Below are 24,066 nucleotides of genomic sequence, written 5' to 3'. Positions count from 1 at the left end.
CCACCGCTCCAAACCACCGCCCTTAACCACTACACCATGCTGGCAACAAGTATTTCTTTTTTCGGTTCTGAAACTATGCCAATCAGCTTCATTGGATGCCCTTGAGAGCTAGTATTTTGGAAGAGGGAGAACAAGTTCTTTTTGTCGAGACTACCCAGTGCATTTTTTTCCCAACTTGACTTGAGAAACTTCAATTACAACACCGTTCGGAAATTAAGAAGATTTAATTAATCCAGATTTCTGAATGGTGTTATAATTGAAGAATATTTCTTTTGCTCTTTCTCTAGACCCTGGGATGTGAGCCTGTCAGACGACGTGGAAGAAATGAAGATGATACTCCATATGTGGGTGGCCTTGTTTTATAGCAAGCCATTCCGATCCCCTCGAGTCAGGAAAGTGGTTGAACACAGCAACCCTGCCAAATATGTCTCGCTGAACAGTGTCGTGGATCCTCTAGAGCTCGTCGACGACGGTGAGGGGTTCTACGACTCAGAGACACGCTCGGCGGACTTGTTCTCTGAGGCATACCAGGCGCCCAGTAAAGTCGAAGGAAGGGCGTATTCCCCCATGGAGAAACCGCTCTCTTGTAATGAACTGTCCTCTACAAACTGCATAGAGTACGAAGCTCCCCTTGCCGACCCCGTGGAGACCAACTACCTGCCTTTGGAAGGTGGGGCAGTCAGCTCCCTCGCCAGCGACTTGGGGGGTCTGCCTCAGGCCTTTGATAAGGTGAGACTTTAGTAGGCCGGTGGTGGCTGGACTCCATATTATCAGTGGCCATTCTATTCCCACCCCATGGTCTGGGTTCTAAAAGTGTGTTCTGTTTTACAAAAGAACTCCCTTTGCTGGAGATCAGACATGCAATGCAGTTGGGCACCATCTTTATATCTAATAGCCACGTTTGGCCTAATCTGCAGATACTTAAATCCACAGGTTGGGCCCACGATGACTAAAAACAGATTGTTCAGCAAACTTGGAGGGCTCCCTCTGTTTGCAGAAAAATCTGAAAAGTGCCGACTTTCTCTGCCACTTAAGGAAGACTCAAACTGGCTTACAATTTCCTTCCCCTCCCCACAACAGACACCCTGTGAGGTAGGTGGGGCTGAGAGAGCTCTAAGAGAACTGTGACTAGCCCAAAGTCACCCAGCTGGTTTCATGTGGAGGAATGGGAAAACAAATCCAGTTTACCAGATTAGCCTCCGCCACTCATGCGGAGGAGTGGGGAATCAAACCCGGTTCTCCAGATTAGAGTCCACCGCTCCAAACCACTGCTCTTAACCACTACACCACGCTGGCTCTCAGTGCTATACCAGTGAGCCTTAAAATTATAAGGAGTAAACCATTTTTGAAGTTCATTTACTCTTTATAATTTTGTTTCAGAGGGTAGCCAGGTTGGTCTACAATAGGAGAGGTAGATTCGAGACCAGTAGCTCCTCAGTGCTGGTATCGCTTAGTGATGGTATCGCTTTACTCTGCTCTGGTTAGACCTCACCTAGAGTATTGTTTTCAGTTTTGGGCACTACAGTTTAAGAAAGATGTAGATAAGCTGGAACATGTCCAGAGGAGGGCAACAAAGATGGTGAGGGGCCTGGAGACCCAAGTCTTATGAGGAAAGGTTGAAGGAGCTGGGTATGTTTAGCCTGAAGAGGAGAAGACTGAGGGGTGATATGATAACCATCTTCAAGTTCTTGAAGGGCTGTCACATAGAGGAGGGTGCCAAGTTGTTTTCTGTTGCCCCAGAAGGTTGGACCAGAACCAACGGGTTAAAATGAAATCAAAAAGTTCCCGCCTAGACATTAGGAAGAATTTTCTAACAGAGCGGTTCTTCAATGACACAGGCTCCCTCGGGAGGTGGTGAGCTCTCCTTCCCTGGAGGTTTTGAAACAGAGGCTAGATGGCCATCTGTCAGGAATGCTGATTCTATAACCTTAAGCAGATGATGAGAGGGAACGCATCTTGGTCATCTTCTGGGCATGTAGTGGGGGTCACTGGGGGCGTGGGGGGAGGCCAGTTGTAAATTTCCTGCATTGTGCTGGGGGTTGGACTAGATGACCCTGGTGGTCCCTTCCAACTCTATGATTCTAGACACCAGCAAGATGTTCAGGGTATCAGCTTGCGAGAGTCAGTGCTTGTATCTGACCAAGGTAACCTTGATTCTCAAAAGCTTATCCCCCCAAAATGTTGTTGGCCTCTAACATGCTACTGGACTCAAATCTAGCTGTTCTACTGTAACCCAGAGACATTCCGTGGAGCTTCAGAAGACAGCCATCTGACAAGGAGAGTGGTGACTTTTGAAAGCTTATACCCTGCGAATCTTGATGGTTTCTAAGGTGCTACTGGCCTCGAGTCTAGCTGCCTTTATCATTTTGATTAACTTTTTTTAGGATATCGGTTCTTGTAGGTTATCCGGGCTGTGTGACCGTGGTCTTGGTATTTTCTTTCCTGACGTTTTGCCAGCAGTGTCTCCGACACTGTCCTTCAATGTTACTCCTCTGAAGATGCCTGCCACAGCTGCTGGCGAAACGTCAGGAAAGAAAATACCAAGACCACTGTCACACAGCTTGGATAACCTACAAGAACTGATGAACTCTGACCGTGAAAGCCTTTGACAGTTTTTTTAGGATAGTTTGCCGATTTAAAAATCTGTACAGCAGGGGTGTCAAACTCATTTGTTATGAGGGCCGGATATGACTTAATGTCATTTGGTCAGGCTGGGCTATGCCTTGGGACCCCAGATCGGGCACGGGGGTGTGTGTGTGTCTCAGCTGGTGAGCCTGCCGCAGGCTCGCCAGCCCAGATTGGGAATGTGGGGCTGCTGCCTCCGCTGGCTCACGGGCTGGATAAGAGCTTTCAAGGGGCCAGATGCAGCCCACAGGCCATATGTTTGACACCCCTCCTGTAGCGATTCTGCCTGTGCTTCTTTCTGCCTCCCTGAATCTTTGAAACTTTGGACCTTTTCAGGTGTCCAGAGAAGAGCCAGAAGAGGAATTCTTTCTGGGGCCTCTTATCTCTGTTTGCAGCCAGAGCGGCGGTTCTTTAAATGGCAGTGGTTGCTTGGAGGCTGAAGCAAATCATACTGTCATCCTGTTTGAAGTTTCCCAAAGCGACTCTGCTGCGTCCATGCTTCCTGAACTGCCAGAGACCACAGCAGACACACAGGGGGTAGGAAGCCCCAGGAGCGCTGTTTCTGCTGAGAAGCCGGAAATCGACAGTTCCTTGTCTTCTGCGGAGAAGGACAGCTGCCAGATCGACAGTAGCGAGTCGCTACATACTTCCGGAGTGACCTGGTTAGAGGCAAACACCGAGTACGAGAAAGATGACTGTCTGTGCAAGGGAGAAGGAGATACACAGGATCTCCCCATGGATGAAGTTGAGGAAGATGTAGATGGCGAGAGCGTGGAGCTGGAATCAATTGACCTTGCTCTTTCAGATAGCAACGATGCTGACGTAGAGGTGCGAGATGTGGATCTGGATCAAGATAATGAGGAGCTTCCCCCGGAGGTTTGTGCGGCGGAAGAGGCTTGCGTGTGTGACGCGACGTCACCTGGCGATAGCTTGACAACTTTAATACCGTCGCCAACCGCAAGTTCTCTACAGCAGACTGTTCCCGAAACAGTAATGGAATCACCAGGGGACCAAGAAGAAGACCCTGCTGGGTTAGCCCCAACATCTGCATTTGTAAACCCGATGGTTTCTGTTGAAGGTTTCTATGTTTTGCAGGACAGTCAAACAGGCCTGGCTGTTTCTGGCCCACCTCAAGCTGTTCCTTTCCATCAGGTCACTCTTCATGAAATAACTGAATTGGCAAGGATTGAAGACTCTGTTGTACCACCCGGACATCCTGTATCTCCAAACGCAACGGATCTGGTTGAATGCTCATGCGTTTCCCAGGAAGACAAAGGAACCGGCCTAGCAGATTCGGTTTCTTTGCAAGCTACTGAACTGAACCGAATAAAGAATGATTCAGTAGCTCAAGGGGATTCTGTAGGGAGCCAAGAAGATTTTTTTGAGTTAGGGAAGAGTCAGACATTCTCAAACCCATTCGATCTAGGTGGTGTCTCCGAGGGAGGCAAAGAAATTGGCCAGCCTGATTCAGCTTTGCAGCAGACTAATCCTGCCTGTCGGTCAAAGCCTGATAACATATCAGAATTGCCAAGGAGCCAGGAAGACTCTGCAATGTCAACCGAATGTCCCATATCTCCAAATCAAATGAATGTGATTGAAGTGAAGTCCCAAGAGGAAGTCTCCCTGGTTGAGTCAGCTTGTGAACTGGGCCAAGTGCAAAACAGTATGCCAACTGAAGAAGAATATATAGGGGACCAAAACGATTCTCTTGTATCGGCCAAAAGTCTTGCATCTACTCAACTATTGGGATTCGTTGGGAACTCTTGTGTTTCCCTGGAGGAAAAAGGAACTTGTCCCCTTGATTCAGCTCCATTACAGAATCATCCAGCCCATCAAACCATACCTGAAAGAGATTCAGAATCGCCTGAGGACCAAGAAGACTCCGCTGCATCAGACCCAAATTTTGCATTTCCTGAGCAAGTAGGTTTGGATGAGGGTCCCTGCACTGACGAGGAAGAGGAAGACGTGAACGGGGCTGATACAGTTCCATTGGACACTAGTCACCAAGTAATTCAAGAAGAACAAAAGACCAGGCAGATGCCAGAATTACTGAATGATACTGTAGAAGATGAAGAAATCCAGTGCTTGGGGTTGAACGATAGTGAGTTCAGAGTTAGCTCTAAAGCCACTGAGCCTAGTGAAAAAAATGAGAATAATGGAAACATCTTTGTTTCGGAAGAAATAGCACATGATGATAAGCTAAACCAGGTTGCAGCTACTGTGACGGAAGAAATCAAGCCCTTTTGCGAACCAATTGACACCGTGAGTGGTTTAAAAGTGGAGGGTGAAGGATCCTGCTCTAAAGAGGACTCGGGTTTAAATTGGATCCGTTCCATGGCCCTGGAGTGTGTGACCCCTCCTGAGAGTGACGAAGAGAGCTGGACAACTGACCAGCTTACCACTTCTGACCCCGGATTGGTGGTGGACGGACATTTAGAGAGGCAGGGCATCTTTGTTAACCAAGAGTCAGAGTCAAAAGAGGACAGCCAGTGCCTTTCAACATCCCACGAAGGTCGAAGCTCACATCGAGTGGATGGGGTGGAAGAAGACCCATTTGGAGAGAACGAAGCTGCCCCCATTGCTGAGGATGTCCTTTCAAGTCCTTGTTGCAAGGATCGAGCAAAATCGGGCACCCCAAGCCTAGATGGCAAATTTCAGTTGGCGGGAACAGCTGTACCCTCAAAGAGCAATGATTATTCCATTGTTCCTGTGTTGTGTGGAGAAGTTGGCTTAGAACCTGCTAGCCAGGAAGCATCCATTTTGGCAAGGGAAGGTGGTCTGTTCAAGAAAGGGCATGTAGAAGTCTTGCCTTGTGTTCCAGGAGAATGTCTGGTTGATTCCATTGCTCCCATGTTGTTTGGAGAAGTTGGCTTAGGACCTGCTAGCCAGGAAGCATCCATTTTGGCAAGGGAAGGTGGGCTGTACAAGGAAGGGCGTGTAGAAATTTTGCCTTGTGTTCAAGGAGGACGTCTAGTTGAGTATCCACCAGAAGAACCTGATTCCCTTTTCCATGGAGGCACAAGCGAAGGACAAAAACAGGAGGATCCTGGAGACGCTGTGGATGTACAGTTGGCCAGCAAACGGGCACAGTCCCCCACCAGCGTGTTAGGTCCTAATACAAATTGGGAAGTGGAATCGGTTTCGGCAGATGATGGCGAAGAACTCTTTGGAGATCCATATTGCAAAGATCCATCTGCGAACGCTTGTCGTACAAGATCCACGGACTCCACAGGAGTTACAGGGGCTACCTACATCTGTGATTTGAGGCCAGAGCAAGAGATCAGTAAGAGCGATGATTGGGTGTACTTGGGGGAAAAGACGAGGATTTTGGATGCTGAGCCTGAGGATGAACGCTTTGACTGGCCTTTAATGTGTAGAAGGAACGATAGGCCTGCCCTGCCCGCTCTGAAACTGGACGGTGAGCAGGGACCTCTGAAGGGTTATATCAACTTTTCTGTTACCAAGAAGCACAAGGAAAAAACTAGAACTTTTTACTCTTCCAAGAGGGGTGATGGTTTCATGAAAGAGTCGGGATTAATAAACTCTCTGAGTAGGACTTGGCGAGTTTTGGATGACCCTGTCCAAAGCACTTTAGATATGGAGTGTTTGCGTTTCCATTATAAGCTAAAGCAAATCCTAGGAAAGAGTAGACCTCAATTTTCTACCTCCAGCGATCCCTTGATTGCACCTCAGGTAACAGCCGAAACATTACCCTTGAGAAAGGTACCCGAAGCTCCTGTTTTGAATTTGCCACCTCGGAGCAGAAGCCCACTTCTGATCACGATTATGAATCCTGGCGCAAGGCGGAGTGCCACGCATTGGTACCCGAGAGTCAGCATGCCCGGAGACCCCTTCGACCCTCCCACTCTTCCACGGGACTCCTTTAGCAAAGCAGCTAGGCCCAAAAGCCAGGGGCAGGGACGGCCCGCCCCTTTTCACCTCAACAAGTTAACGTACAATAATAAGCTAAAAGATTGCCGAGGTGACATCTCGGTCATTATGGATGAATTTGCTGAGCTGAGCAGAGTGATGAAGTTGGACGACCAGCAGATGAGCAACAAAGGGAGAGATCCCAATACTACCTCAGAAGATGTTCCGGAGAAAAAATGCCCATCCTTGCCCGGAAGGATGGCCTCCTATGAGCACCTCTTCGACGACTTGTGCAACACACTACATTTCAGACTTAAAAATGTCGCCAAGGAGGCATGCAAAAAACCCTACTCTTTCTACCTGGTGGAAACAGACGACGATCCTTTCTTTGGGAGGATAAAGGTAAAATATTCACTTTTTAATTATTCATAACAGATTTTAGGAATGTGGGACATTTATTCTCCCCCAACCCAGTTCATCCTCTGATACAAATCCCTGCCTCTTTTTTTTCTTTAACTATGATTTAGCATGATAACATGGGATGACAGTAACCAGGGTTTATCCTAACTAGGGTTCCCTTCTTCATCATAATCTGTAAACTAAGTTTTAAGTTCTGGGTAACAGGAAACCATGGTTAGTGTACTCAAACAGTATTTCGTGGGCAAGGAAGGAAAAACGGGAATGGGGGGGGTTCCACTGGAGAGGAAGGGATGAAGAGTGGGGAGAGTGGATATACCTGAAGCTGGGTCCCAAATTTGGAAACTGTGGAAAGAGGGAATGTACAGGTGGCTTCCAAGTTTGGAATTAGAGCTTTGGCCAGTGACCTCTAAAGCTCGATTGCAGGATTCTCTTGTGCTAAACAAGTTTTAAGAAATTATTTTAAGCTATTAGCCATTAGTCATCCAACAAAGCGTCTGGAATAAGACAACCTGCTGTAGAAAAGAGCCAAGGGTCCAGTAGCACCTTAAAGACTTAACCAAATTTCAGGCTGGCTATGAGCTTTTGTGAGCCACAGCTCACTTCTTCAGGTATCTGAAGAAGTGAGCTGTGGCTCACGAAAGCTCATACCCTGCCCGAAATTTTGTTAGTCTTTAAGGTGCCACTGAATTCCTGCTCTTTTCAAGGACAGCCTGCTGTTTTAGCAAAGCGGGGATTAATAGGAAATAGCTATTTTGTAATTCTGAAATGTTTTATATTACAGGTTGAGTATCTCTTATCTGGACTGTATTTCGGATCTTTCCGTATTTTGGAATATCTGGTCCCCAGCCTAAGGCAGAGAGAGTGAAGCAGCTTCTAGCAGGCGTGCCAGTGGTAATCTCCTCCTCCTCAGAAGGAAAGCTGGCTTCCCTTTTTTTTGCTTCCTGCCCTTTCCCATCCTCCTTCCTCTTTCCTGTCTCCTCTGTACCCTGTTCTGAGTGATGCAGATCTGCCTGCATGCCAGCTCAAAAGATCCAGTTTGCGGGTCAGTCCAGATATCGGATATTCAGATAAGGGATACTCAACCTGTACTACCCTTGGAGGCTGAGAAGGAACAGCCTCGCAAGCCCCATTGTTTGGGTTCCCGGGAGGTTAGAAAACCCGCAGCCGTCTCTCAAGTTTCTGCTTGCCAATGCCGTCTCTTTCAAAGCTTCGCTTAGTTGCCGTATCTCCCATTTTGCGCCTCCGAGCTGGCATAGGGACAATGGGTTGTACTTTTGCCGTTTTGTGCTAATGGGCTTAGATGCTGCCCATCCTTATTACTGCACTTCAGACAGCAAGACCAAAGAGGCATGGTGCGTTTCCAAGGATCAGGCTTCAGGCATTCAAAACATAATAAAGTTTAACAAACAAAAATGAAAAGAGTACACAGAGTCCGTTCCCACATCAGGCTGAGCAGGGATACAAAGAAAAGGTGAAAACACCAATCCCCTCACCCTACACACAGTACTTATGCTAAATGATATTTAATTAGGACAGACTAGTTTTGCTTGGAAGTTTCAGTAGTTTAAAGTCTGGTGTTACCTTAGTTCTCAGAGTTGGGACTTCTCCCCCATTGTCCCTCACCTGTCCCTCGGCATAGACGTAATCCATCATGGCTTGTGCCCATCCAAGGAGAACAGCAAGATGGAAGAGGAGAAGTGTCTTCCCCATGTCCTGGGAATTTATAATCTCCTTAGAGAGTCTTTCATCATCACTCCCCACCCCCAGTTGTTTTGATCTTCCTGCCTCAAGAGGAAGAGAAATAGTCTAGATATTTGGCTGCCTCCGACTCTGTCCTCTGGAGGAAGGTGCTATCCATGGCTACTAGTCAAAATGGATACTAGTTATGATGCATATTTGTTCTCTCTAGTATCAGAGGCACATGCCTATTATATTGGAATCACCTTCCCTTACAATCACCTTCCCCTGAAAGAGCTGTGACTTGCTCAAGGTCACCCAGCTGGCTTCGTGTGTAGGAGTGGGGAAACAAATCCAGTTCACCAGATTAGCCACCGCCGCTCATGTGGAGGAGTGGGGAATCAAACCCGGTTCTCCAGAGCAGACTCCACCACTCCAAACCACCGCTCTTAACCACTACACCATGCTGGCTCCCAGCGCTAGAGCACAGGCAGGATAAATGCTGCTGCAGTCGTCTTGTTTGGGGGCTTCCTAGAGGCACCTGGTTCACCACTGTGTGAACAGACTACTGGACTTGATGGGCCTTGGTCTGATCCAGCAAGGCTTTCCTCATGTTCTTATGACCTAGTTTCAAAGTCATGTGGCATTTGGACTGCAGGCAGTCTACGACAACTCACAACAGTATGTGTGCGTAGGTGTGCAGATGGTAACTTCTGGCACACACTTTATATAGTAACGGGGAACACGAGCGTGTGTCTTGTGACGCAGTCTTATCACACGAGAAATCGCAATCTAGGCTATGGCAGCTGGCATGAGTACATGTGTGGTACGACAGCGACAATCAAAAGGATTAGCTCCAGAGGGTCGCTGTGTTGGTCTGCAGTAGAACAAGATTCAAGTACGGTGGCACCGGAGAGACCAACAAAGATTTTGGAGGTATAAGCTTGTTGGTCTCTAAGGTGCTGCTGGAGTCGAATCTAGTTATTCTAAGAATTAGAAAATTTACCTCTCTGGAGAAATGTCCTCCACCCTTGAACTCACCCCAATAATTTGGCCCATGGGTTACACTGTACCCTTGTCACAGGGGCCCCCTCTGCACATGATGCCGCTGGCAGGGTTGGACCAGAACCAACAGGTTGAAATTAAATCAAAAGAGTTTCCAGCTAAACTTTAGGAAGAACTTCCTGACAGTTAGAGCAGTTCCTCAGTGGAAGAGGCTTCCTTGGGAGGTGGTGAGCGCTCCTTCCCTGGAGGTTTTTAAACAGAGGCTAGATGATCAGCAAGGCTGATTCTGTGAACTTATCGCTAGAGGGAAGGTAGGAAGGGTTGCGTCATTGTTTGGCTCTCGTGGCCCTTTCTTACATGCCCAGGATAATGCCAATCACCATTTTGGGGTGAGGAAGCAATTTTCTTCCAAGCCAGGGATGCTTGAGGGATTTTTTTTGGCCATCTTCTGGGAATGGAGTAGAGGGTCACTGGGGGTGTGAGGAGGAGGTAGTTGTGAATTTCCTGCTTTGTGCAGGGCGTTAGACGAAATCACTGGTTCCCAAAGTGGACAGTACCACCCCCTGGGGGGCGGTGGGATTACCTAGGGGGGCGCTAGAGGTGGGCCCCTTCAACTGTGTTGTTTGATGGGGTAGGGGGCACTGGGGTTGAGTTTGTGGAACCAAGGGGGCGGTGGCCCAAAAAATTTGGGAACCACTGGACTAGATGATCCTGGTGGTCTCTTCCAACTCTATGATTCTAAGGTAGACGAGCACTGAGAATGATGCCTCCATCTCCCCCGGTCAGAGCTCTCAAGGTCTTCATTTTGCAAATGGGAGGCCAAAGAAAAAGGGTTTGCCATATCACACCTTGCTAGAATGCCACACCTCAGAGGACATAAGAAAAGCCTTGCTGTATCAGACCAAGGTCCATCAAGTCCAGTAGTCTGTTCACACAGTGGCCAACCAGGTGCCTCTAGGAAGCCCACAAACAAGGCAACTGCAGCAGCATTTATCCTGCCTGCGTTCCACAGGACCTCATGTAATAGGCCTGCTCCTCTGATCCTGGAGGGAGTAGGGATGCATCATGACTAGTACCCATTTTGACTAGTAGCCATGGATAGTCCTCTCCTCGATGAACATGTCCCCTCCCCTCTTAACACCTTCCAAGGTGGCAGCCATCACCACATCCTGGGGCAGGGAGTTCCACAGTTTAACTATGCATTGCGTGAAGAAATACTTCCTTTTATCTGTTTTATATGCGTTATTTTAATGTCTGGTAGTGATGTCATCGCGGCCCTATGGATGTTGTGCTGATGGAAGAGGGCAGGGCAGGGCAGCCTCGGCCGCATCCTCACTGCAGCCTTCCACCTTGCGTAGCTTTTTGGGCTATGCTAGTCCTCTGACCCCTGGTGGTGCCTTTTGGAGCTGGGGGGAGGGAAAGGCAGGGAGCTCTCCTTTTCCACTGGCCCTGCGTCTGTTCTTGTGAGAGCCAGCATGGTGGAGTGGTGGACTCTTAATCTGGAGAGAACCGGGTTTGATTCCCCACTCCTACATATGAAGCCAGCTGGGTGACCTTGGGCCAGTCACAGTTCTCTCTGAACTCTCTCAGCCCCACCTATCTCACAGGATGTCTGTCATGGGGAGGGGAAGAGAAGGCGATTGGAAGCTGGTTTGATTCTCCTTAAAAAGTAGAGAACGGAGCCTTGTTTACTCACCGTGACGGCTCCTTCTGTTCTGGGATGAAGGGCATCTTGTCATTCGTGGGTATTACCATCACGTGCCCAGGGAGGCAGGACTAAAATTTTTTTCCAACTTCCTGTCCCCTGGGCGGGAAACCCAGTTTTCATACTCGCCGAGCTAAAGGAGACAGATAAGTGCAAAAGACAACCATGCACCAAAAAACAAGGTGCTTACAGAAGAAACATGAACTCTCATTATATGAACACACAAAAAACAACAGGAAAAAAACAACATATTCCTTTAGATTCAGGTAAGATGGCGGACATAAGGAGGATTCTGTATTATGCTTCTCAAATTTAGATTCTACTTCATGGTACCCCTCAAACTGACATGCTAAGTCTTGGATAATTACTTCTTGGGCGGGCAAGATGCCCTTCATCCCAGAACGGAAGGAGCCGTCACGGTGAGTAAACAAGGCTCCATTCTCATTCTGGGAGAAGGGCATCTTGTCATTCGCGGGATATCCACGAGCTTTTCATCTGGGTGGGGTCTAAGATCTATCCAAAACGTGCTGCAGTACCCTTCTACCGAAGGCTGTGTCAGCAGAGGCCATGGAATCGATCTTATAATGTTTTATGAAGGTATTGGCTGTAGACCAGGTAGCTGCTCTACAAATTTCATCTAGTGAGGCTTGCCTATTAAAGGTTGCTGATGTTGCCGCACTGCGCACCGAATGTGCAGTAATGCCCAAAGGAGGTGGAATTTTGTTAGCCCTGTATGCTTCAGTAATGCATTGCCTTACTGCGTAGCTGATGGCAGAGCTAGACATTTTTTGTCGAAGGCTTTCACGGTCAGAGTTAATTGGTTCTTTCTTTTTTTGGGGGGGGTTTTTTCGAGTTAATTGGTTCTTGTAGGTTATCCGGGCTGTGTAACCGTGGTCTTGGAATTTTCTTTCCTGACATTTCGCCAGCAGCTGTGGCAGGCATCTTCAGAGTAGTAACACTGAAGGACTGCCACAGCTGCTGGCGAAACGTCAGGAAAGAAAATTCCAAGACCACGGTTACACAGCCCGGATAACCTACAAGAACCAATAGACATTTTTTGTCCCTGGGATGGACTAGTTAGGGAGATGAATAGTGCATCTGAGCGCCTAATAGATTCCGTGCAACTGGGATACGCCTTTAGAAATCTGCTAAGATCTAAATGGTGCCACTCCTTCTCCTTTGGGTGCACTGGGTTGGGACAAAAGGAGGGTAGGTGGATCTCCTGAGAATGATGAAATACAGAGTTCACCTTTGGGATGAAGGTGGGATCCAGTCTGAGGACCACTTTGTCCCTGTGAAAGGTACAGAAGCCTTCGCACACTGACAGTGCCCTCAACTCGGATACTCGACGGGCCGAGGTTACCGCCGTGAGGAAGATGGTTTTCATCCTCAAGGTCTGTAAAGGAATATCCCTGATGGGCTTGAAGGGAGGTCGTGTCAAGGCGGTGAGGACTATGTTAAGCCGCCATGTGGGAAAGCAGTGGACTCCTGGTGTTTTAGTCTGCGTCACCCCTTTCAGAAATGTCATGATGTGGGGGTGTCTAGAGAGAGGTAGGCCTTCGTTAGAAGATAGAACGGTAGACATGGCTGCTACCTGCCTGTGCAAAGTGGAGGCTTTGAGACCCTGATCAACTCCATCCTGGAGGAACTCCAGGACCTTGGGAATGCCTGGGGAGAGAGGATCAATATGCTTGCGCTTACACCATAGGACAAAGGCTCTCCAGGAGGTGTTATAAATCCTCCTGGTAGAAGGCTTTCTGGCTTCCAACATTGTGTCTACCACCACTGAGCTGTACCCCTTCCTTAAGAGAGATGACCTCTCAATTTCCAGGCGGTTAAGCGAAGCCATTGAGGGTCCGGGTGGAACAAGGGCCCCTGACGAAGTAGGTCTGGAATGGCTGGGAGTTCCCAAGGTGGTTGAACTGACAGTCGCTTTAGGCTGGGGAACCAAGGTCTCCTCGGCCACATCGGAGCAATGAGAATGACATTTGCTCCTTCCTTCCTGATCTTTCTTATGACCCTTGGCAAAATTGGGATGGGAGGAAAGGCAAAGAGCATCTCCTTCGGCCACGGTGACAAGAGGGCATCCATGTCCTCCGCCTCCGGATGAAAGTATAACATTAGAAATTGTGGAAGTAGGTGATTGTCCGCTGAGGCAAACAGATCCACCTTGGGTTGGCCAAATCTTTCCACTATCTGGTTGGAAACTGACCTGTTTAGAGACCATTCCCCTTCGTCTATGATCCGCCGACTCAACCAGTCGGCCTGTAAGTTGAGAATGCCCCTGACATGCTCTGCTGCCAGAGATAGTAAGTTCACCTCCGCCCATGACATTATGAGCTCCACCTCCTGCTGGAGTCTGGAGGACCTCGACCCCTCCTGCTTGTTGATATAAGCTTTGGCGGAGACGTTGTCCGTGCGAACCAGTATGGACTGGAACTGTTGTAGAGCCAGCCGAATGGCCCTTAACTCCAGGACGTTTATATGTAACCTTCTTTCTCTTACTGACCATTGGCCCTGAGCTATATGAGTCTGACATGTGCCCCCCCCCCAACCATCTAAATTCACGTCCGTGTAGACCTGGATTTGATCCTCTATGACAAGGTGTAATCCTTTGTTGAGGTTGCTGGATTTGCACCACCAAAGGAGTGATTGACGAAAATCCAGTGAAAGTGGGATGGATTTGTCCCTGCTTTGTGTGATGAGGTTTTGATGAGGCTGAAGGAGTCTCTGGAGAGATCTCGAGTGCCATCTGGCCCATGGTACTGAGCTAAGGCAAGCCACCATCTTTCCCATCAGTTTGGCTAAGTACATGATCCTGCCATGGCTGGATCTGATTGTGGATTGTACCATGCTTGGGATTTTGGCAATCTTGTCCTGAGGTAGAAAGACAAGATTCTTGTGTGTGTCCAGAATCACCCCCAGATGTTCCAACCTCTGGGTTGGAACCAGGTGATTCTTCTGAAGGTTCACTAAGAAACCGTGTTTGGTAAGAGTTTGAACTACCCTGTCCGTGTGTGCTAGGGCCTCCTCCCTGGACTTGGAGCATATCAAAATGTCGTCCAGGTAGGGGAATATGGTAATCCCCTCCTGCCGAAGCAACGCCACCAGGATTTTGGTGAAGACGCGAGGGGCAAAACCCAGGCCGAAGGGGAGAGCCCTGAATTGATAGTGTTTTCCTGTGTAACAACCAGCGCGGTGTAGTGGTGGAGAGCGGCGGACTCAAATATGGAGAACCAGGTTCGATTTCCCCACCCCTCCACAGGAAGCCTGCTGGGTGACCTTGGGGGCCAGGCACAGTTCTCTCTGAACTCTCTCAGCCCACGCAGAGGCCAGCAAGGGCAAACCACCTCTGAATGTCTCTTGCCTTGAAAACCATACGGGGTCGCCATGAGTCAGCTGTGACTTGACGTCGCTTTCCACCACCACCACCAATCTTTGTAGGAGCCATCCCACTAACCGTATATCTGATGAACAAAGGTGGCTGGTACTGAGGCAGCCTGTCGATATGTCTGGGTCTAACAACCCAACCCAGCACTGAAGCCAAGATAACAATGAGGTACAGAAAGTATCACGAGTTTATATAATTACATAAGTGACTGATTCCACTTCATAGGCAGAGATATGTGTGACACAAAATACCACAATAACCATGTGTGTGTTAAGTGCCGTCAAGTCGCTTCCAACTCATAGCAACCCTATGAATCAAAGTCCTCCAAAATGTCCTATCTTTGACAGCCTCGCTCAGGTCTTGCAAACTGAGGGCCGTGGCTTCCTTTATGGAGTCAATCCATCTCTTGTTGGGTCTTCCTCTTTTCCTGATGCCCTTTCCTAGCATGACTGTCTTTTCCAGTGACTCTGGTCTTCTCCTAATGTGACCAAAGTACAACAGCCTCAGTTTAATCATTTTAGCTTCTAGGGTCAGATCAGGCTTGATTTGATCTATAACCCACTGATTTGTTTTTTTGGCCGTTCATGGTATCTGTAACCCTCTCCTCCAACACCACATTTCAAAGGAATCTACTTTCTTCCTGTCAGCTTTCTTCATTGTCCAGCTTTCATACCCATACATAGTAAAATAGCCAATATAATGGCATGAATTAACTGGATCTTGGTGGCCAGTGACACCTCCTCACACTTCAGAATCATTTCTAATGCTTTCATGGCTGCCCTTCCCAATCTCAATCTCCTTCTGATTTCTTGGCTGCAGTCTCCCTTTTGGTTGATGAACAATAACCATACAAACGTAGAAAAACCACACCACTGTGCAATTACCACCAATTACTTAGAATAAATGAAACCCCAAATTAAAGAATACCAAGTACAATCAGCAATTTAAACTAGGCAATAGTCCAAGGTGTCCGATGAAGGTCTAAACACCACGTAGTTGCATAAATATTTTGTAGAAACGGATAAGGGGAATCCTTAAACCTGCTGACAAAGGGGGATATATCTGGGTCGGCATGTCCTCCGACTGGCAGGGGTTGTACTGGGTCTCAAGCAATTAAGTGGCGATGCAGGGGTCGCACCTGGGATGTTTTGTGTGCAAAACAAATGCCCGGCTTGTGAGCCGGAACCTTGTCTCAATTCGTGGATTTCAGTTGCTGCTAGGAGACATAATACCTGCTCTCTTATCGGTTTGCAAATCTATTGGTAAGTAAAGCTGGTGGTAATGACTTTTTTTTTAATGGTGGGTTTTATTTTGTTGACGACGTTTCAGAACCTGCTGAAAAAAGGGGGTCATTCAGAAGCTGAGCCCCAGCATTTCTGCAAGGCCAGCCATCCAGAGATGGACAGACTGGTGGTGATAATCAGAAACGAGGACATCTTTCTGCACGTGCACAAAGTAAGTGCCCGATTTCCCTTCCTCGCGTTGAAGAAGAAAACGGGTTTCCGATAGGAAAACCCCAGGGAGTTTCTTCTCCCGAATGCCCCTAAACTCGCCTCTCCCTGATAGATTGTCCGCTAACGGCCCCTCGCTCTGCTGGCTCTGTGAAGAGTGGGGTTCTCATTTGCCCGCTTAGGGCAGGAGACCTCCAGGTAATTGTGGTGATTGCCAGCGTGGTGTAGTGGTTAAGAATGGTGGTTTGGAGCGGTAGACTCTAAACTGGAGAACCGGGTTTGATTCCCCACTCCTCCACATGAGCGGCGGAGGCTAATCTGGAGAACCTGGTTGGTTTCCCCGCTCCTCCACATGAAGCCAGCTGGTTGACCTTAGGCTAGTCACAGCTCTCTTAGAGCTCTCTCAGCTCCACCTCCCTCATAGGATGTCTGTTGCGGGGAGGGGAAGGTGATTGTAAGCTGGTTTGATTCTTCCTTAAGTGGTAGAGAAAGTCTACATATAAAAACCAACTCTTCTTCTTCTTGCCTGCTGATGCTCAGCTGATTGACGAGTGAAAACTTGTCTCCCAAGGCGGAAAGGGCAAATGTCTTGGGGAGAAAAATTAAAAAGAAAAATAAGGCCTTATGGGAAATTCTGACCATAGAGCTCCTGATGATTCTTAGAGCCACCTGGAAGTGATTCGGGTGGCTCTAGCAATAGCCAGAAAGTCTATGGTCATCTTACATGGCGATTGCTAGAGCTACCCTTGTCGCTTTTGGGTAGCACTGGGGCTTGCCAGGAACTCTATGGTGAGAAATTCCGGTAAGCAGACAAGACCTTATTTTTCTTATTAATTCTTCTCCAGGGATTCAGCTCCCTCCACAACCCTCCTCCAGTTGCCAGGTACAATTCTATGCAAACCCATGCAGATAAATCAGTCTATTATTAGCCTTAGTACCTCTGGAACCTTTATGGACAGAGGCAGTATACCTGACTACCAGCTGCTGGGAACGAGCAGTGAGGGGAAAGGGCTGAGATCAGAATGGGGGTGTCACTGTAAGTCGGGTGAAGTCAAGTCTATCGCACATATTTTCTTCAGATGCTCTTTTTATGAGGAAGCAAGATTTAAACTAATTTCCCCTCTCCTTAATCTAACAAAGGACAGCTCTGAGGAAGGGAGGCTGAGGACTCCCCTATGGGGAGGGTCAGCCCAGACGATGAAACAAGTAGCTAAATTCTGTGCTGCAATATACAAGATCCGTCAAAGCGGGGGCTTAGCAGTCTAACCTAAAATGGAAAATGTTATATTAATCTGAGGTTTTTAGCTAATAGTAATTTGTTCAATTTATTTAAGAATTATATGTCCCATAGTTTTAGTTATTGTATCTTTTAATTCTATCTTGTAATTGATATGAATATATTAATGGCTTTGCTGTATTAGTAAATCTGAATCTGAGGGGAAAGGGCCAACTCCCCAGAGGTGTCCGTCATGCTGAGGCTGGAAACTGGCGGACTAGGTGGGAATCCCGAAACCTGTGCAGCCCGCCCCTGCATGTGAGAACCAGATGGGTGTTCCACTCGAGAACTGTTTCTGTCTTGAGCAGATTCCTTCCTTGCTGCGCCTGAAGCGCTTTCCCAATGTGACGTTTGCCGGCGTGGACAGCCCCGAGGATATCCTGGATCACACCTACCAGGAACTCTTCCACAGCGGGGGCTTCGTGGTATCTGATGACCAAGTGCTGGAGACCATGACCACGGGTGAGAGAGACGTTGCCGCTTCTCTGCATTCATGCCGGCATGCATGGCCCAGAAAAATCACAGCCCATTTGGTTGGTGTTATCACTTTTGAATGCCGGGAATGGGGGGGAGTTGCATGATCAAACACTTCCCCCATGTGAAAACAGGCCTTTTCTGTGCAGAGAAAACCAACCTGTCCGGGGTGTGTGTGTCTGTTCAGCCTTATTATTTAAAAGCCATCTCACGTTTGAAGCCTCCTCCAGGGCAGAGTCTTGGCAGGATGCGTATGTGTCCCTCTGCACCTTCGGCTGCGCCAAATGATGAGACGGAGAGCTAGCGTGGTGTCATGGTTAAGAGCGGTGGTTTGGAGTGGTAGACTCTGATCTGGAGAACCGGGTTTGATTCCCCACTCCTACACAGGAGCGGCGGAGGCTGATCTGGTGAACTGGATTTGTTTGCCCACTCCTACACACGAAGCCAGCTGGGTAACCTTGGGCTAGTCACATGCTCTCAGCCCCACCTACCTCACAAGGTGTCTGTTGTGGGGAGGGGAAGGGAAGGAGATTGTAAGCCGGTTTGATTCTTCCTTGGTAGAGAAAGTCGGCATATAAAAGCCAACTCTTCTTCTTCTTTTGTGAAAAGTTCAGTTTCTCCCTATATCCAATGCCAAACTGACCCTTTCCACTTTCGCCTTTTAAGGATAGGTGTTAAGAACATAAGAAAGGCCCTCCTGGATCAGACCAAGGCCTATCGAGTCCAGTAGTCTGTTCACACTGTGGCCAACCAGGCGCCTCTAGGAAGCCCCCAAACAAGACGGCTGCAGCAGCACCATCCTGCCTGTGTTCCGCGGCACCCAATAGAATAGGCATGCTCCTCTGATCCTGGAGAGAATAGGGATACATCATGACTAGCATCCATTTTGACTAGTAGCCATGTTTATCCCTCTCCTCCATGAATATGTCCTCTCTTCAAGCCTTCCAAATTGGCAGCCATCACCACATCCTGGGGCAGGGAGTTCCACAGTTTAACTATGTCCCACATCTTTGGACTCGTCAGTGGTTTTTAACCTTAAGCGAGCAAGGCTGTCTTAGCCTCTGCACATGCACACTGCCCCTTCTGCACAACAGAGTAATAGCTGGTCTACATCGCAGGGGTGTTGTGAGGTTGACCATAATAATGTAGGTAGTGCCTTGAGCCCTAAGTCAGTCACGTGGTATTCGTACCCAGAGCTCTGCAGCTCGCACTGGGGCCAGGTTGGGGTGAGCCCAGGAGATCCCAAGGCCCCCATCCAGCCCATTCTCTCGGGCCAACCCAGCCAATGCTCTTTCCGCAGGTGAGCTGAAGGAAGTGATCAAAACTCTGGAGCAGCTCAACGGCCACTGGAAGTGGAGGTGGCTCCTTCACTACAAAGAGACGAAGAAACTGAGAGAAAACGCAAGGTAAGGACTTCTGGCTCTCAGCCGCCTGTCCCAGGGGGGTCGCCTAGGACGTTCTTTTGTAGCTGTCGGCTCCAGGGCCGTCTCCGTAGAAAGAAACCAGCCCTGGCCGTGATTTCGGCTCCGCTCTCTCCTTCTTCCCTGTGGCTCCAGAAACGAAACTGCCTGGGGGTCTATTGGGGTCTGTACCTAGAAAGGTTTTAGAACCAATAATCTAACAGTCCTGGAGCCTTTAGAAAGGGTGGCTGCAATTAGTAAGAGCCAGCACGGGTTTCTCAAGAACTAGTCATAAGAACATAAGAAAAGCCCTGCTCGATCAGACCCAGGCCCATCAAATCCAGCAGTCTGTTCACACAGTGGCCAACCAGGGGCCTCCAGGAAGCCCCCAAACAAGGCGACTGCAGCAGCATTACCCTGCCTGTGTTCCACAGCACCCAATATAATAGTCATGCTCCTCTGATCCTGGAGAGCATAGGTACACATCATGACTAGCATCCATTTTGACTAGTAGCCATGGATAGCCCTCTCCTCCATGAACATGTCCACTCCCCCTCAAAGGCATGTCAGACTAACCTTGTCTCCTTTTTTGAGGGAGTTACTACCTCATTGAATCAGAGGATACAGTAGACATAGTTTAACCTGATTTCAGTAAGCATTTGGAAGAACTTCATGACAGAGCAGTTCCTCAGGGGAGCAGGGTGCATGGTGTAGAGGTTAAGAGCAGCGGACTAATCCGGTGAACCGGGTTTAATTCCCCGTTCCGCCACATAAACGGTGGACTGTAATCCGGAGGACCAGGTTGGTTCCACCACTCCTCCACATACAACCTGCTGGGTGACCATGGGCCAGTCACTGTTCTCTCTGAACTCTCTCAGCCCCACCTACCTCACAAGGTGTCTGTTGTAGGGGTGGGGAGGTGATTGTAAGCCACTTTGAGACTTCTTAAAAATAGAGAAAAGCGGAGTATAACAACCAACTCTCCTTCTCTGGAGATTTTTAAGCAGAGGCTTGATGGCCATCTTACAGCAAGGCTGATGCTGTGAACTTAGACAGATCATGAGAGGGAGGGCAGGAACGGTTGCGCCAGTGTTTGGCTCTCGGGCCCTTTCTTGCATGCCCAGGGTAGTGCCGATTGCCACTTTGGGGTCAAGAAGCCATTTTCCTCCAGGCCAGATTGGCCAGGGATCCTGGAGAGTTTTTTGGCTTCCTCTGGACATAGAGCAGGGGTCACTGGAGGAATGGGGTGGGGGGAAGGTGTGAATTCCCCGCATTGTGCAGGGCATTGGATAAGATGACCCATGAAGTCCCTTCCAGCTCTAAGTTTCTCAGCTGTCTTCTCTCTCTCAAACTCTGGCCTGTGCATGCCTAAAGTAGTTGTCGAGGCCCTGGTTAGGTGCGGTGCTTCTTTTTCTTCCCCCTTGGAATCCTCGCAAATTTTCCCTGTTTTACCAGTAGCTGAGAGGAGGTTTTAATATTCTTTAAACCCCACAGTTGGTCACCCTTGTTTGTGTGAGGAGAAAGCTCCCCTTTCCTCCCCCCAGGTGAAATAGAGGCTGAAGCTGATTTTAAAAGTATGAATATAATTAGAAGTTTATTATTTACAGAAAAAGGTTGTTAGATTGATGGGGTTTTTTTTTCAAGAGAGGCACAAAGCTTAGATGGTTACAAGCAGTTAAAAATCTTAGATGGTTAGAGGCACCGTTTCTTAGTTCTTCAGGTTACTCAGAAAAAATACTCAGACATTATTCAATATATTCATATACTTAATACACTCAGTGTGGACTCCTCAGTCTATCCTAACATACAGAATACCAGGGAGTGGAGGTTCATCCGCAACCTTTCCCACTCCTTAGATTTACCCACCTCTTGTGGAAAGCAAATCTTTCTCCCCCAAGACCCTGAGTCAGGAGTCTCCCCATTTCAGGAGCCATCTCCCACTAAGTGACTGAAGAAAGGGTTTTCTCTCTCTCTACCCCAATCTTCCCCTTGTCACCACTCAGGTTTGGTTTATTCACACCAGGTAGTATATGTACAAATGGGTTCTTAGAGTCAGCTCTCCAGATTCTGCCCACTGACTGCTGGCATTGGCTGACTGTTCCTAAGTTAACCCTGCATCTGTCACAGCCCTATTTTGGAAAACTCACTGGTGGGGGCATGTTTGTGGGTGGCACTTTCCAGGGCTGACCTCCCGACTTGCTGTCTCCCCACAGGGTGGACTCCGCGGCTCACTCCAAGGACGCGATCCTGCGATCCTGCCAAGGGGCGAATTTCACCGAAGTCCTCCACTACCACCGTTGCGACTCCCGCTCTTCCACGAGGCCCGAGTACCTGAATTGCTTACTGAACCTGCAGGTGCAGCACATCAGTGCCCGGCTGGCCGTCTTTCTGACGGGTGAGGAAGCGGCTTTTTCTCGACACGCTTTCCCAGCTTGGATTGTGTGCAAGCCTGCCCGTTGCAGGAGGGGCACGGAGAGGAATCTGTGAGGTCGTGATGGGGTTGCTATGACGGGCAGGCCGCTCGTAAGGGGGGAGGCTTTCAGAAAGCAGCACCCCTCAGTCGCTTCTTAGTACACTGAGCTTATGACGCTATCCAGAGGGAAGAGGAGCTGCCAAGAGCAACAGAGGATCGTCACTGACAGATTCATGATGGGTTGCCGTGTTAACCTGTCTGTAGCAGTAGAAAAGACCAAGAGTCCAGTAGCACCTTAAAGACTACCAAAATTTCTGGCAGGGTATGAGCTTTCGTGAGTCACAGCTCTCTTCTTCAGATAGTGAGCTGTGACTCATGAAAGCTCCTAACCTGCCAGAAATTTTGGTAGTCTTTAAGGTGCTACTGGACCCTTGCTCTTAACAAAATTTATGGTAGGGTATGAATTTCATGAATCACAGTACACTTCTTTCATGAATGACTGCTCACCCATTTATGCATGGGAGATTTTGCCTGGGATTTGCCACTCTCTAGATGCACATTTCTCAAAACTCAAAAATAAGCCCCCATGCAGATTGCTCTCTTTAAGTATTTGGAGGGCTGTCACTTAGAGGAAGTCAGGGAGCTGTTCCTGTTGGCAGCAGAGGCCAGGACTCGCAATAATGGGTTTAAATTGTGGGCGGAGAGGTACCACCTGGCTATTAGGGGGGGGGGGGAATTTACAGTAAGAGTTGTGCACCTAGAGTACTGTGCTCAGTTTTGGGCACCGCAATTTAAGGATGTAGACAAGCTGGAATGTGTCCAGAGGGGGGCAACGAAGATGGAGAGGGGTCTGGATACCAAGTCCTATAAGGAAAGGTGGAAGGAGCTGGGTATGTTTAGTCTGAAGAGGAGAAGACTAAGAGGGGATATGATAACCATCTTCAAGTACTTGAAAGGCTGTCGTAGAGAGGAGGGTGCCGAGTTGTTTTCTGTTGCCCCAGAAGGTTGGATCAAAACCAACGGGCTGAAATTAAATCAAAAGAGTTTCTGTCTAGACATTAGGAAGAATTTTCTGACAGTCTGAGCGGTTCCTCAGTGGAACAGGCTTCCTCGGGAGGTGGTAAGCTCTCCTTCCTTGGAGGTTTTTAAGCAGAGGCTAGATGGCCATCTGTCAGCAATGCTGATTCTGTGACCTTCGGCAGATCATGAGAGGGAGGGCATCTTGGCTGTCTTCTGGGCACGGAGTAGGGGTCACTGGGTGTGTTTGGGTGGGGAGGGGGTGGTAGTTGTGAATTTCCTGCATTGGGCAGGGGGTTGGACTAGATGCCCCTGGTGGTCCCTTCCAACTCTATGATTCTATGACAGTGGAATCGGCTCCCTAGAGAGGTGGTGAGCTCCCCCTCACTAGTGGTCTTTAAGCAGAGGCTGGACAAGCACTTGTCAGGGATGCTCTAGGCTGATCCTGCATTGAGCAGGGGGTTGGACTAGATGGCCTCTATGGACACTTCCAACTCTATGCTTCTATGATTCTAATGTGCATAACTGCCTAGGGTTCAGCCTGTTGCCCGATGGCAACCGTTGCCCACCTGAGAACGTACAGAGGGCTCAGTAACGCTGCCCCCCTTCCTCTTTTTTTCCTCCATGCAGAAAAACCCGGCACCAGCCGAGAGGCCTTGGAGAGCAAAGGGATCTTGGTGCTCGATGTAAATACTTTCGTTGCAACAGCACAAGACTTGGCGACGTCGTATAGAAGCAATTATTGGTAAGGGAAATCACAGCCGGGGGGAGGAGAGAGACACAGTGAGAAATGGAAAGTCTGAGATCAAACACTAATCAAACCCGGTTCTCCAGATCAGAGTCCACCGCTCCTAACCACTACACCACGCTGGCAGCAGCTGGCAGGATTGTGCATTGTATCCCTGTCAGCACCATCAACGGTGCTCAGGGCTGGGCAGGCAGGGTTCCTGCTTAATCAAAGTCCTGAAACGGCAAACTTGAACCTGTATTTAGATGGACATTGAGATCCCTTCAAAAACTTCTCGTGGTCCTGTCAGTGATAGATATTCTCTTTTGTTTCAGATAACCAAGACGAGGCGCCTCTTCTAATCCTTGACGTTTCCGGGGCTGGATACAGAACAAAGCTTGTTTCTTTCTTAAAATCTACGAAGAAATTAATTTGGGATTTTTTGTTTGTTTTCGGTCACGCAACCTAAAAACTGCCCACGTAGGCGCCACAGGGCCTAGTTTTCCTTTTCCCCTCTCCTCGCCCTCCCCGCTCTGTGAATAGAACGACAGCTGTTTTATTTAAGGTCCATACAGAAGATTCCTTTTTTAACCACGACGTGGCATCTTTGGCAGA

At 48.6% G+C, this 24,066-nt stretch overlaps 1 protein-coding gene across 1 annotated transcript in view; it reads left to right on the top strand.

Moving 5' to 3' along the window:
- Positions 1–23,473, top strand: part of TASOR2 (transcription activation suppressor family member 2) — a 60,196-nt gene extending 36,723 nt beyond the window's left edge. Inside the window, exons 13-20 of the mRNA XM_056846627.1 lie at positions 288–729; positions 2,962–3,615; positions 4,444–6,897; positions 16,023–16,148; positions 17,729–17,882; positions 19,195–19,300; positions 21,508–21,689; positions 23,355–23,473. Coding sequence (XP_056702605.1) covers positions 288–729; positions 2,962–3,615; positions 4,444–6,897; positions 16,023–16,148; positions 17,729–17,882; positions 19,195–19,300; positions 21,508–21,689; positions 23,355–23,473 — 4,237 coding nt within the window. The remainder of the gene's footprint in view (positions 1–287; positions 730–2,961; positions 3,616–4,443; positions 6,898–16,022; positions 16,149–17,728; positions 17,883–19,194; positions 19,301–21,507; positions 21,690–23,354) is intronic.
- The last annotated feature ends 593 nt before the right edge of the window (positions 23,474–24,066 follow it).

The sequence above is a fragment of the Euleptes europaea genome, chromosome 3 (assembly GCF_029931775.1).
Source record: "Euleptes europaea isolate rEulEur1 chromosome 3, rEulEur1.hap1, whole genome shotgun sequence".
NCBI lineage: Eukaryota > Metazoa > Chordata > Lepidosauria > Squamata > Sphaerodactylidae > Euleptes > Euleptes europaea.
Note: the sequence above shows the minus strand (reverse complement) of the source record. Positions and strands in the feature narration are given on the sequence as shown.